At 27.2% G+C, this 15,065-nt stretch overlaps 2 protein-coding genes, 1 long non-coding RNA gene and 1 pseudogene across 8 annotated transcripts; 2 read left to right on the top strand and 2 right to left on the bottom strand.

Annotated features, from left to right (window-relative positions):
* Window positions 1-1,018: 1,018 nt before the first annotated feature.
* On the bottom strand, window positions 1,019-2,496 carry LOC149884097 (uncharacterized). Of its 5 annotated transcripts, none has more exons than XR_016455354.1 (4): window positions 2,384-2,496; window positions 1,802-1,931; window positions 1,574-1,607; window positions 1,019-1,361 (listed from the first exon to the last, which is right to left on the bottom strand). It is a non-coding gene; the product is annotated as an uncharacterized LOC149884097 (long non-coding RNA). The 5 variants fall into 5 exon arrangements; XR_016455353.1 differs by having other exon boundaries at window positions 1,019-1,182; window positions 1,311-1,361; window positions 1,802-2,490; XR_016455352.1 differs by having other exon boundaries at window positions 2,116-2,490.
* A 463-nt stretch (window positions 2,497-2,959) lies between these two features.
* Window positions 2,960-4,356, top strand: LOC149884096 (uncharacterized; annotated as a pseudogene). Its single transcript, XR_016455733.1, has 2 exons — window positions 2,960-3,336; window positions 3,449-4,356. The product of XR_016455733.1 is annotated as an uncharacterized LOC149884096 (transcript).
* Window positions 4,357-4,491: 135 nt separating this feature from the next.
* Window positions 4,492-5,166, bottom strand: LOC149884095 (uncharacterized). Its single transcript, XM_090098986.1, has one exon. It carries the CDS (start codon window positions 4,981-4,983, stop codon window positions 4,492-4,494), a length of 492 nt encoding a protein of 163 aa, XP_089955112.1. The 5' UTR covers window positions 4,984-5,166.
* Window positions 5,167-6,429: 1,263 nt separating this feature from the next.
* LOC145185355 (sodium-independent sulfate anion transporter-like) lies at window positions 6,430-13,952 on the top strand. Its single transcript, XM_090098979.1, has 3 exons — window positions 6,430-8,072; window positions 9,014-9,302; window positions 9,937-13,952. The coding sequence occupies exons 1-3, from the start codon at window positions 7,254-7,256 to the stop codon at window positions 10,776-10,778; spliced, it is 1,950 nt and encodes a 649-aa protein (XP_089955105.1). The 5' UTR covers window positions 6,430-7,253; the 3' UTR covers window positions 10,779-13,952.
* The last annotated feature ends 1,113 nt before the right edge of the window (window positions 13,953-15,065 follow it).

The following is a 15,065-nucleotide window of genomic DNA, read 5'->3' as shown; positions in this document are numbered from 1 at the left end:
AAGTTTCTTTTTCAAAGTTCTTGCCAGCTTTTTCTTTCTCTGTCTTTCTGCAACTTTGACTCATGTTCTTTAGTATTTTTCTTCAAAAGTTCAAACTTGTTATTTTTTTGCTCTCTTTCCTTTTTAAGGTATTCCTCATAATTATTTTCCTTCAGCCTAAACAAATATTTTCTAACTTCGTGAACCAGGCTTTTCTATATTATATTAATTAGTTCTGGGCTTAATGTCAACCATAAATTATAAAAGTAACTTATACAAAAGAAAAAGATCTAGTAGCCAGAGAAAGACCTAGTTAAAGAAGTAATATATTTTTCACAGAAAGACACAAAACCTTTGCCATGGAAGGAATTCAACTGCCATAACAAGAGTTCATTATGTATTGTCAAAAGCTATTACTCTGTGGATTTTTAGAAAGATATCACTTACATGGCACACAAGAGAAAGCTTTCTATTCCAAATTTGTCACGGAAGATTTCATATTTTCCTAAAAAAACTTTTACGCGTTTTCTATCTTTGTCATTAAGGCTAAGAAAATTTAAACTTTTTTCGGAAACATACCCCACACACACTTGAGTCTTTCTAAAAAGATAAGGAAATATTTGAAAAATGTTAGATGTGTTTTTTTTGGTTTCTTTATTCCTTCCTTGACATGAAATAGTTAATAATTTACATTAAAGGGCTGGTATAAGACAACTAAGAGCCCTACATGCAACTTCATGGTTAAAATAGTAAATTTAACCATTCCGCTTATGAAAAGTCGAAATGGTTAAAACCTGAACTTCTTTTTCATGATCGGTCACCGTCACTTTTAAAGCTTCTCTATAATGCGCGCACTAAAACATTTCATGCAAAAAGTTTTAAAATATCTTATCAACCATCTGTTTTATCAACCAATCCTGATGAGGCCAGGAATTTCACTGCTCATGGCATCACGTCAGATTTTCACGTCAGATTTTCGGTAACCTTTATATGTGAAGTTATTAAAGGACGCCATATAAGCGAAAAAACATTGTCAAAATCCCAGACTTTACTTAAATCATCATATAATAAAATCATTACATAATTACATAGCTCGTAAAAGAGGTTCTATAATGAAGCGTAAATTGCACTATAATCTAGATGCAACTTTATTTTCTAGCTGACCTTGAATCACAAGAGTGGCTGCCGTAATTCATTTCAAAACTGAAAAAAATTAACCATCATTTGGAAAAAAAAAAAAAAAAGATTTTTTATTCTTGAGACATGAATGTACAACTCTCTGATTGTACAAGCCTTTCATACATAGATACAAGCTAAAAGGCTAAATCAACCTGTACTGTCCGTCGTAGTCGACTGCCAAACATGGTAGTTTCATTTAAAACCTAGGAAGATGAATGAAAATAATGAAATCATTTGAAGTAACTATAATTTTTTTTAGTAGTTCTCAAATCAGTATACGTCATATACAAAAATTCAATTCTGAAGGAATATTAAAAACTTTATTAATGAGTTGAATTCCAGCACAAGACTTGGTGGGGAGATAAATTGCATACATTTGTCAAATATCAAACTAAATCTGAAAAGATTCTATTACTTTGAGCCAATTCTCAAAAAGATTCCTCCCTGCACTAAAAGAAAAAGATATTTAAATGAAAACTAACCTTCAACAAGCAACAAATGAATTGTTCACAACAACAAATGAATCGTTCAATTTTTTAGAATATAAATGTTGATCAATGATGAAGACAACAGTTAAACAAATCCATACAATTTATGGCTATAAAAAAAAAATTGTAGGAGTAAATCTAAGAAATCAGATTACCTCCGTAAGAAGATCTTTTAATGTGCTCTTTGCGATAGTCCACCAGTTTTTATGTGCTCCACCGATCAGTGTTTAAAGTCACCAACTGTTAAGTGGGACCGGTTTGATATATGAGAAACACAGAAAGGTGCTAAATTTTGAATATTGAAATAAAAAAATAAAAAAATTAACATGACACACTTCATCAACATAAAACTTTTAAAGGCTTTCAGTTCTATCTGTCCCCGTTGATATTCTAGTACCAATTACACATTCACTTCCTCAAAATGATAAAAAGAAAAATATCTGAATAAAAATTAGAAAACACAAGATACCTAACAACAAACAACTTGCAATCAAGTAAAAGTTGGTATCGAAACTTATATTAATCCAGATATCAATTTTTTTAACTTTCAAAAAATAATAAAAGGAGAGAAGCTGGTGGATCAAATTGTGCCAGGGGAAATAAAAGTAATAAAAATCTTGATTGTTATCATGCCAAACTCATTTTAAAAAAATTTAAAAATTTTTGGATATAATGTATTGACAATGAGTTTGTATTGAGAGATACTATGCCAGCCGAGCATTTAAATTAACACAAACCGTTTTCTTTTCTTGTTATTAACCGCAGAAGTTGTTTTTTTAAAAAAAAGCGATCCAAAAAATTCGTTTTAAGCGAACAAAAGTTCTAATGTAAACACGTAGCAAGAGTCAATTACTATATTTGGAAAGACATTTAAATTGTCAAAAAGATTACATTTGCACAAACATAGGAGAGGCGGAAGGGTGGCTAAGAGAAAAAAGTAAACAAAACAAACATATAATAATAATAATAATAATAATAATAATAATAATAATAATAATAATAATAATAATAATAATAATAATAATAATAATAACAATAATAATAATAATAATAATAATAATAATAATAATAATAATAATAATAATAATAATAATAATAATAATAATAATAATAATAATAATAATAATAATAATAATAATAATAATAATAATAATAATAATAATAATAATAATAATAATATTAATAATAATAATAATAATAATAATAATAATAATAATAATAATAATAATAATAATATTAATAATAATAATAATATTAATAAAACAAAATAATAAAAATAGTATATCGATTGTTCCGGGTTACATCATAACTTATGATAATTATGCGAAACAAACTACGGCTGTCCTGTTGGTTCACAAACAAAATAGCAAAACAAAGTCATGTCTTTAAGCAATAGCAAATATTTTACTTGTCTTTCAGTTGAAAGCAAACAAAGATATCTTGATAAAATTTCTAAAATAGATAATTTAGATCCATATAATCTATTGAAATCTGACTTGATTTTTTCAGTAGATTTTTATCCAAAAATTAGTTATCCTGATATTGTAAACTATTTAATGTTCGCTCTCCTACATCCGCTGATGAACTTAAATGTTATAAAAGTTTAGAATCTTATAATTTTTTTCTCTCTGGTTGGGTCAAAGAAACTGGTTTAAAGTTATTCGATGAAAAATGTTTGGTTATTGGAAGGGTAACAAATTTAAATATCTTATTATATATATTCAGTACAACCTTTAAACCTTTAACTAATAAAATTTATAATTTTATTATATAATATATAATTCTATTTTTTTATATGAAAGGTTTATCATTCTCAAAAGCATAATGAAACAGCAACTTTTACATGGATCATTTCTGAAAAGAATGGTAAAATATTGAGTGCTCATTGTAACTGCATGGCTGGTTTTGGAGAGGCATGTTCTCACATTGGAGCAATTTTATTTTACATTGATGCTACAGTCACAGAAGAAAAAGCATATTGGATGCTTCCATTGTCATCTAAAGATATTTCGTATTCAGAATGTGTCAATATAAATTTTACCTCTCCAAGTACTTTCAAAAGAAAATATGATGATATGATACTAAAAGGATCAACTTGTAGTCTTCTAAAGAACAATAGTGATGCATTTACAAATAATAAATTAAATAATAATAATCAGACACCTCCAACTCAAAAAGAACTTGATACATTTTTCAATGAGTTGAGCCTTTGCAAGTCGAAGCCAGCCATTTTATCTGTTATATCTCCCTACAGTGCAGAATATCAACCCTCATTATTAAAATTGCATTTTCCAAAAATGTTACGGGACCTATATGATTCCTCAACTTTACCTCTTAGTTACATAGATTTATGTAAACAATGTGAGCATTTAAACTTGTCTGTATCCGAAGTTGAGCAGTGTAATGTTGAGAAAGCTACAAGAGAGCAAGTTTTCTCAATCAAGTGGTTTTATTTTTGAGCAGAAAGAATCACAGCATCGAACATGTATAGTGTATTTCACACACTTGATGACATGCCTGCCCTATCATTAATTAAAAAAAATTGTTATCCTAAAAGTTACCAAATTAATACATGGCAAACTAAATGGGGACTAGAAAATGAGAAGGTTGCTTTAGCAAAATATTTTAATATTATAAAACAGCATCATATGTATATATAGTTATATTAAATTTTATATTATATTTTTATATTTTATACTATATATTATATATATATATATATATACATATATATATATATATATATATATATATATATATATATATATATATATATATATATATATATATATATATATATATATATATAATATATATATAGTATAAAATATAAATATACATGTGGTTAATCAAATGGTATCACAGAGTCGTTTAAATTTATTAATGAACATGATATTGTAACAATTTTGTCTATTGTTGTAAGGTCATTGTTCTGTTTTATCAAATAGTCCAAAGGAATTGTACTATGTAAAATTTTATATTTATTTCGGATATTTCCTATAATTCTCTCTATATGAATTCGAATAGAGGCTATTTTTCTAGTCTGCTCAACATCCCAAGAACTGAGTTGGCGTTTTCCTTTAGTAAATGATGGTACTTTTACCTCGGCGCAATATAGAGCAACGCTATCTTCAATACTAAATCCTCTATCAGCCATAACAACATCGCCAGGTAATAACTTTGATAAAAAACCTGAATTTTCAGTTAGATATATATCACTAACACGACCAGCTTTCAGAACGATTTGTGCAGCGAAACACACAACAAAAAACCATGACTTGGATGATAATAAAATTAAGCCAACAGTTATTAGTACAAAATCAGAATACAAAATCATAATAAACACTAGTTCCGTATTTGTTTGTGAACCATCATGGCGGCTAATTACTTATTAAAGGATAGAGAGGCCAGGCCGGAACACTGGATAGTAATTTACTTCAAATGAGAAAATATCTATTTTGACGAGAGTTTAATAAGTCAGTCATTTTTGTTTAAAAAGTCACAAATTTAACGTTAAAACTTATTGTAAATTATTTTTATAGCAGAATCATAATTCAAAATTGATTAATGTTTTTAAAAATAATGAATTTTTAAATTACAAAAATAGTTTTTTTTTTTGATATGCTTATTTGCATTTCTCACACATATCATCTACCCAAGTAGATGATGTGCGAAATTTCAAAACTTTTGGTGACTTTTCATCATACCAATCTTAAATTCATCGCTTCACTCAATCCTTTGTTTATTTGAAATTTCAATATTACGCATAACTTTATAGGTGATAATATGCAAAAGATATCATTAAAGGATCAGCCATCCGACCAATGTTTTATTATTTTTAAATTTCATTAATTTCTAAAAAAATAGTCAAAAAATAATTTTTTTTTGGGCATATATTTATTTTGGCAAATTAGTTATTTGGCAAAAATATCATATACAATATTATGCGTGAAAATAAAATTATTAATTTTGCGAGCGAATTATTTCGGTCAATTATAAATAAATATTACTATTTTTTTTATAGTTTCATATACACAAAGTCACATAAAATAATAATAATAAAAAAGTAAAATCCGATTTAAGAAAAATTTTTTTTTTCAATTTATTCTCAGATGATCATAGTGTTAGTTACATAGTGACCAAACTTAGACGATATTACGTTATATGTTTCATATTTTATTTTGTTTGTTCTTAGGAATGCCGATTATGTTTTAGTTTTTTTTTTTAATTAGCTTCTAGTTTTGGAGTTTTTATTATATTTTTTGGACATTCAGCATACAATTCATGAAAAATTATTTTTTTACACGAATAAATTTTTATTTATCAATCGCAACATGATATTAAGCACTTTAAGATAAAAACAACAACATCGAACCCACAAGAAAGTGCTCTTTACTTATTGCTAAATTCAAAAATGCCTATCATTGAGCTTCTTAAGTAACACTCAAGTGTTACTTAGTGCCCTTCGGTATCTCTTAAGAAGCTTCTTTAGTGATTCACAAGCTATTTCTTCATCCTAAAGAATGTGTTTTTAAGCTTTTTTCAACAAATAACAAAATTGCGTTGTTGGGGTTGTCACGGAAATGAGAAAAATAAAACATTAAAGGTGCAATATTGGTTGAACACAATGAAATTCAGCACCCTTTAATTGTTAATTGCTCGAAAACTACTTCACAGAATTTTTAATTTTTTTTACACAATAAAGCTAACTAAATTATTTATTTCAATCATTTTTTACATTTTTAACTAGACGTTTAGATAGAAATCAAATATTTTTGCCAGCATTTGACATCTCCTGGATCTTTTTTTGAGTTTTAAAATCTTCATCATCTGAAGCTACTTTCTTGCTTTTCAATGGGATTCCTTTTATAATTGACCAATAACTTTCAATAGCTCGCTGATCAGGATAATTTGGAGGATTTACTTCCTAAGGTTCCGATTCGATGCCATTTTGTTCAACTTAAAATAATTTTGAACAGCTGTTTATACGTTTTTACAAAAAGTTTTACAAACTCATGATGTAGTTATTTTCAACTTGCAATTAGTTATACAAAAGAAAAGATCCAACGAAATTTTGTTAAAATTAAAGGTTTTCCTTAACTCTTTGTTTCAAATTTCCCATTTTCCCATGAGAATGTAAAATATTTTTTAAAATTTTATTCAGATATTATTATAATTTTTCAATCTTTACTGTGGATTTAATCATTTCTGTAATTTAGAATACGGTGGTATCTTACTTTACATTCTCGAATATTATCAAAGCTAAGTTGAAAACGAAAATTTAACTTATATGTTTAGTTGCTAAAATCAAAATATTTTCGCACAAGCGAAAATCCAAAACTCTAAAAATAGGCTAAACTTTAACATTTTTGAGAATAAATGCAAGACTCCAAAGTTCAGCGAAGCTTAACAATACCGTATCGTTGAGGCTCTCAAGGTCCTCTAAGTATGTTGTTACGCTACGAGTTACATAACGCAATAAATTTGAAAAATGCAACAGTATTCATTATTGCATCATTTATTTTAGAATTAGAAAAATTAGAAGAAAAAGTCTGAAGAGTATTAAATTTATTTTACTTAAAAGTTGATTGCTTTAACTATAATAAGATGATTATATTGAAAAAACTCAAACAAATAAAATGGATAAATTGGATAAAAAGTTTTTTTCCTATTTTGATATGGCTTCCTCAATATAACCTAAATAAATTGCGGAAAGATATCATAGCTGGAATTACTGTAGGCGTTATGGTCATTCCACAAAGCATGGCATTTGCAAACTTAGCGAAGCTTCCCTCAGAATATGGTTTGTATGCATCCTTCACTCCTGGCATAGTTTATTGCATATTTGGCACATCACGGCATATTAACATAGGACCAACCGTAACGATGGCTTTATTTTCAACAAGATTCAACCCATCTTATCATCCAATCGGTGCATCTTTTCTTGGGTTTTTAGCTGGACTAGTTTTGGTTACCATGGCAGTTTTTAGGCTTGGTTTTGTAACTAAGTTTGTGCCACATCATGTGATCAGTGCTTTTGTCTCTGCTACCTCTATTACAGCTGTCATAACACAACTTTCCAGCTTGTTTGGAATTAAAAATCCACCGTCAAATGTCTTTTTAGCAGTTGGGCATATAGGCAAAAATATTAAATTAACCAATATTTGGGATTTAACTTTAGGTGTAGCATCAATCTTGTTCTTGAGCTTTTTTATGTGGCTATCTAAAAGAAAGACATGTACAACATCACAAAGCTTCTCAGAGCTAAAATTTATTTTAAAAAAGATATTATGGTTTTTGTGTGCATCTCGTATGGCTCTCCTCTGTCTATGTGCCACAATTGTTGTTTATGTATTTCATACAAAGAATATCAAATATAAATTTTCTCTTAGCAATAAAATTCCTGCTGGACTACCTAATGTTCAGGTACAATTATCATATCACTAATATTATTGCATTTTATATAAATGTATGAGTTTTCTATTTGCATTTGAGATCAAATTGATTAGGTTGTCAAATAATTTGGTAAGAATATAAAGCTTCTGTAAAAAATGAGTGTGTATATATATATATATATATATATATATATATATATATATATATATATATATATATATATATACATATACATATACATATACATACATACTTACATATATATGCACACATACATGTACACACCACACACACACGTATATCATATCAAATATCAGTAATAACAATAATATCAGTTAAAATAATGATGTCACTATAAATGATGTCACATTAAAAACAAAATCACTAAAAAGAATAGCAATAACAATCTAGTGTTCTAATAATCATGAGAAAGTTAATTAAAATATTTTTGTGAAAAGATTTTCTTAATCTCTGTCAATAATTTTAATCTCTTTTCAATTGTTTTCTTTTAAAAAAAATTTCTTTTTTGTAAAAATGTAATTTGACTCTTTCAACTAACAAAAAATGTAATTGAGATTAAAACATTTTTTATCTCAAATATTTCTCCTTAAAATTACATATTTATAAATTTGGTGTGTAGTATAATTATATAATTATACTATTACATGAATTAGGAAATAATAAGTTAAAGTTTGCAGCAATCAAATAATAGCAAGAACTTTTCAACATATTTTGAGTAAATCCATTTGAAATTAATCCAGGAGATGTTTTAATCACAATTATTTTTTTCCAATCTCTATCAGCAATATTGTTTCAAACAAAAATTTTTTAGCAGAAAGACTGCCTTAAAATTCTTGAAATTCTACTTACAATTACAAAAACGTCTATTTCTTAATTATTTTCCTGGTTATTTTTCTAATTATTCCTAATTATTACACTCTCAAAATGAGAATTAAACATTATATTTCTAGGTACCAATTCAATCTGTAGATATAAAAAACAATACAATTACTGCTGTTGACTTTCTTGAGGGGTTTGGGACATCTATTATTGTATTGCCAGTCATCCAATTTATATTTCAAATTTCCATTGGAAAGTCTTTTGCTCGCAAATTTAATTATAAAATTGATTCAACACAAGAATTGATCGCATTGGGTTTATCAAACTTTGTTGGTTCTTTTTTTGGAGCCTGGCCTGTATGTGCAAGTTTTTCTCGTTCGGCAGTAAATGCAATGAGTGGAGCTGAAACTCCATTAGCTGGTAACATGAATTTCTTTTAAACTATTAGTTTAAAAATCACTTTATTTGATGACATTTGACAAACTATTACTGGATATAAATAAATAAAATGGAAGTTGCAAAAATGCTTTTTCTTGATCCTAACTTATGGATTATGTATAGTTAGAATAGCTTGCAACTTATAACATTAAATTAGGTATAACAGTGCTGAGATTGGTATTAAAATACAGTGTTGCCTACTTTAGTATATTGTGTTAGGATAATACTATAAATACATGTCTATAATGGAGGGGGACAGGATGCTAGTTATATATGAAGGTAAAATAATTTTAAAAACATTGAATATTTACAATATTCAGTTTTCAAATCCTGTAGTTGGCTATAAAACCGAAAAAAAGTCTACACAAGAGACTACAAAGTTGCAAGAAGTATGCATAAGGGACAATAAATGTGGATAGTTTGTGCCTTAAGTTTAAGCTGTCTCTTATAGAATGGCAAAAACACCCATGGAAAATGTTTTATTTTTTAAAGAGAAGCACTGTAGAATTTGTTTTTTTTTTCAAAATCTTGAGGCAAAAAGCAATTAAACATTCAGCACTGTTGTTATTGGATTTACATTATTTATAAAGGATTTTTCTTTAATTTTGCTTTTCAGGTGTGTTTTCTAGTCTGATTGTTCTACTTGCTTTGGAGTATTTAACACCTGTGTCTTCTTTCATACCTAAGTCAGCATTAGCAGCCATGATCATTATGGCTGTCATCTTAATGATTGAACCACATGTACCAAGGAGCATCTGGAAGTTAAATAAATTGGACTTATTTCCATATTTTGTGGCTTTCTGTGGAAGCTTTTACTATTTAGAAGCTGGTCTTTTAGCTGGGACAGCAGTTGCATTGCTTATAATGCTATCTCGTGAAGCCATGCCAAAATACACTGTAACAACAGATACGTTAGATAATTCTGCAACTTTAGTTTTAAAAAGCAATTTATCATATCCAGGTGTGGAGTCTTTAAGTACAAGACTATATTCAATTATTAGCCATAAAAATTTCAAGTCTATAAATTTGGATATGTCAAACTCATATCAATTGGATTATTCTGTATTAAAAGATATTAAATCCTTGAAAGCTGCACTTTCTGAGATTTCTGTTACACTCAACTTTATGAACTTTTCATGTGACCAAGTTAAAATGCAGTTTCAGAAAGCAGGCTTAGTTCCTGAGCAAAATGTTATTGTAGACTCTCAGGGATCAACTGTTCTCAAAATTAATCAATCTGATGGTGACGATGATGATGCTGCACCATCTTCTGAATCATTCCAGTTTAATACTTTTGAAACAAATGTTTTGATCAACTCATCAAACATGAACAGTAAAACTGATTTGAAAAACTCTTCATCCATTGTTGATTTTAATGTGCACTTTAATTATTCCAACTCCTCCCCTACTATTATCAAGAATCTAAAAAGCAATGAAAGTCAAACAAGTGTTTTATAGAGACTTTGCATTACAATAATCACATAAAGATTTGCTAAAAATGTTTTTTACTTAACATAGTATATGTATGGTTTTATACAACAAATAAATGAAATAAAATATTTTCAAATTTTTGAAATAATTTGTCAGAAAATTTTTGTTTGTTAAAGTGCTTTAAAAGACTTTTACACTTTTTTATAAAAGTAAATATTTTTAAATTTAGCTTTTCAGATTGTAACTTCTTGTATACAGTAGTGTGTAAAATTTTACAAACAGCTAAAAGTTTTGAGTTTCTTTTCACTGAAAATAAATGAAACTTTTAATGATTGCTCCTGTAATGTGGCTACATAGTGTAACTTAAAAAAAAAAAAAAAAAAGCTTGTAATGCAAAAAAGAAAGTCAAATTTTGTTGAAAATATGATTGTGTAAAAGATTATGAAGAAATGAAAAAATTCACAAAAAAAGATATATTGATATTTTTTCATTTTAGCACATCAGTATTTTGTTGGATAGCTTCTAGATCTTAATACAATGATGAAGCATAAGTTGATAACATCAATGGGGATATTCAAGTCAACTAAGCTGATTAGAACATCTATAGCAATACTTGCCCAAAATCCAAAAGCATCTTGAATAATTCATTTTTTTGGTCAGTTTTTTGGCATTCAACTGATGGCTGATATGTTCCCAAAGATGTTCTATTAAATTTAAATTTGGTTTTTGAGAAGGCCAGTCCAAAAGTTAAACTTTTTTGAAATGAAAAAGTTTTTGATAGAATATGCACGGTGCTTAGGATCATTGTCTTACTAGAAAGTCCAATCATGAGGCATTTTATCTTTTCCATGTAGCAATATATCATTCTTGAATATATCTAAATATACATTTTGATCTATTATGCTTTTGATGCAATGAAGTGGACCAATTGAATTACAACTGAAAGATCCCCAAACTATTATATTGCCACCCCATGTTTAACTGTCAGCATTTGATACTTAGGAGAAAATCTTTCACCTTTTGGATGTCTCATATACTTGATACCATTGCTATTGAACATGCAAAACCTTGATTTGTCACTGAATAAGACTTTTAAACCTTCTTTTGCAGTCCAGTACAAATAATCTTTCACAAATTTCATTCAAGCTAAAGAATTCTTTAATGATATTAATGGTTTTTTGATAGGACTATAACCAAAAAAATTAAGCTGATGCGCCATAGATCTAGCTTAACAGCACTTTAGCAGGGATCTTCTTTTCATTGTCCTACCAAAATTCTGTCTTGATGTTCTCTAGTTATATTTGACCTGCCTGAATGATGGTTGATTTAAATTGTCTTATTGTCTCCATATCTCTTAACTGGTATGCTAATTGTTACTTTAGCCATGTCATAAAGCTCAAAAATTTGCTTGTAAGGAATTGTCTTCTTTACAGCATGTATTATTAAATTTTTCTTTTCTTGTGACAATTCTTTAGATTTTTCTACTATTTTTTAAATTCAATTTAAATTAAAAATTATCTCCAGTAAATTTTTTTTTTAATGTAAATATGTTTTTCTTAATGAAATTTTGTTTTTTCATGAGGCATGGAACTGTTTGTAAACTTTTGCATGATTATGTTTTCAATAAAATTTAGATTTCTTCCTAATTATACTATGTAGTCGCATTAGAGGAGCAATTGTTAAGTCTTATTTATTTTCAGTGAAAAGACAAAAAGTTATTATGAAAAAACCCAAAAATTTTAGCTGTTTATAAACCTTTCCACAGTATTGTATGTAAACTACAGACAATTTTATTACTCCGCTTATGTAAGCAAATTTTAAATATGTTTTATATAAAAATAAATCTCTTTTTAAGCGGAAAAAATATTCTTTAATTAAAAAATATCACGAAACAGTTTGGTAACGGCAGTTTTTTTTTTTCTAAAGATTTTTTAAAAAAGGTTTTTTTATGAAAATGTTATGTACAATTTAATTAGATTTGATTTTTTTAAGAGCTTGTAAAACTTATATTTATCTTAACTAAAATGATTATATAAAAGTTAATTCATCAAGTATATATTTAAATTATGTAATAAATACAATAAAGCGTGTAATGTTTATTGGGGAATAAATTTGGACATAGATAACTACTGAGTTGTTTATTAGTGTTTTTAATAAACTTTTATTATATCTGTTGAATGTTAAACAATGAAGTAAAAACTTTTTGATTTTTTTAAACAAAAAGTCATTCTAAATATGTTTAATAAGTTTATATGTGATCAATTTTTAATTATGATAATTTTTGTCTACTTTAAAATAATGCACAGTGAACTCAGAGGTGAAAATACACTTAAAATATATTTTTGTTCAAATGTTTGAAAATGGTTTATTTTGAAAGCCAAGTAAATTAGTGGATAAGTTTAAAAAAAAAAAAAATGAAGTTAGCTATTTTCTAAGTAAAAACATGAAAATTTGAAAATAGGGAATTTTGGAACATTTTATTCACCATTAAAATGCAGCTGAATTCGGAAGAAGAGTTGTGCTTGATATTGACTTACTACATAAAAAATCTTTACACTGTCTGTAAAAATCTTTACACTGTAAAAGGTTATTTTGAAAGTTTTATTGAATATATTTTAGAACGTATTGCTTAGTGAATAGTAGTGAATTTTTTGAACATGTCACAGAATTACGTGATTGTATTTTTAAATTCGACTATTTTTATGGTAAAAGAAGAACTTTAAATCTAAATTATGTTACAATTGTCAAATTACCTGTGTGACACCATACATTTTTGAAAAACTTAACATTTCTTCTTTAAACATAAGGATCATACAGCCAATTTAAGTCAGTACTTTTTTTATTTATTTTCTTAACAACTTTTGGTTTAGAGACCACCAATGTTAATAAAATTTTAGTTTACTTCACTACTTATTATTTTATTAAAATAAAGAAATGCTGTGAGAATTATATGGAAATGGAAAAAAAAGGAAAAAAAAAAAAGAATGGAAAATGTATTGAAGTTGATTTATTCCAACAATTTATATGTGCTAACAAAGTCAAACTCAGTAACTTACTTACACAGCCTTAAAGACTTTTAACATGTTTAAAGATATGTTTTTTTTCCATACAAACTGTTTATTGGCAAACTGTTATGTGTGTTTGAAAATGCTCAAAAATGTTATAAAATCTTACAAATAAACATTCAAGAAAAATGAAAAATGGATATATATTTGTTCTTTCACAATGTTAAAAGATATTTTAACTTTGTGAAAGAATAATTGCTGGAATTGCATGTCACAGAGCCATCTTGTTCAAAGCAAACAAAATCTTTTACTAAACTTGGTGATTAGGCACACAAGCTAGAATACAATGTCAACAATTTCATCAACAATGAATGCTCTGAGCTAAATGTGTATCAGCTGTTAGGTTACCTTTTATATTGTATCAGAATATTGTTCATTTTGAGATTAAACCTTTTACAAGCAGAAAACTAAAATACCTTTAATGAATTTGAAACCGTAGTTTTAATGCATTTCCTTACACTTAGCTGAGAACAGATGAGAAAATTACAGTTTCTTTTTAAAAGAAAATTATTTTCCAGCAACCAACAAATTAATAAAAGCTATTAAAAAACTGCATCCTTCCCTTTTTTTGTGTTTTGTAGAAATAGAAAATGTGTTACTCATTGATAGTCTCCGAAAGAGCTAGTAAAAATGAAGATTGATTCTGTTTTAGATGCAATCAAGATTCTTTTATACCAGTTGATGTTGCTAAATATCAAATGTTGTATGGATGTCAGTAAAGTAGGGCAGCAAGCAAAATCCAAACAAATGATTGAATACAAAGCAAGTATGTTTCAATATGGACTCATTCCCCACAAATTAAATGTAAACAAGGTGATTAAAAAATATGGTTGTGGTCAAATCATTCTCAAATGCATTAAGATCATTATGCCCTCTGTTTTTGATATAAAAAAACAACAACAGAGAAATCAGTATCTACTACATCTTATTCTTCCAACAACTGAAAAAATTATAATTATAAATGATTTCAGTGAGATAACTCTTAGGTGATATTTTATTTACATCTTTGTTATCAAGAAACCAAGTTGCTTCAAGTTTATTTTCAAAGACAAAGCATATTGTTCCATGAATTTGTCATATTATCTTATTTGTCATATTATCTGTCATATTGTCTTATGAATTTGTCAAAGTTATCATATTAACACTCTGAAGATCATATAAAAGAAAAAAAATTCTAGTGAAATAACTATTTGCTGGATTAAAATTATATTGAATGATGCACATGAGCTGCTTAATATGCATTTGAACT

The sequence above is a fragment of the Hydra viridissima genome, unplaced genomic scaffold (genome assembly GCF_058129835.1).
Source record: "Hydra viridissima isolate aposymbiotic clone 2 unplaced genomic scaffold, HvirCarnegie_v1 scaffold_9, whole genome shotgun sequence".
NCBI lineage: Eukaryota > Metazoa > Cnidaria > Hydrozoa > Anthoathecata > Hydridae > Hydra > Hydra viridissima.
Note: the sequence above shows the minus strand (reverse complement) of the source record. Positions and strands in the feature narration are given on the sequence as shown.

Coding starts and splice junctions, on each gene's coding strand:
- LOC149884095 (XM_090098986.1), bottom strand. CDS start 4,983: ATGATTTTGTATTCTGATTTTGTACTAATAACTGTTGGCTTAATTTTA.
- LOC145185355 (XM_090098979.1), top strand. CDS start 7,254: ATGATTATATTGAAAAAACTCAAACAAATAAAATGGATAAATTGGATA. Junction 8,073..9,013: donor CTGGACTACCTAATGTTCAG/GTACAATTATCA, acceptor TTATATTTCTAG/GTACCAATTCAATCTGTAGA. Junction 9,303..9,936: donor AGCTGAAACTCCATTAGCTG/GTAACATGAATT, acceptor TTTGCTTTTCAG/GTGTGTTTTCTAGTCTGATT.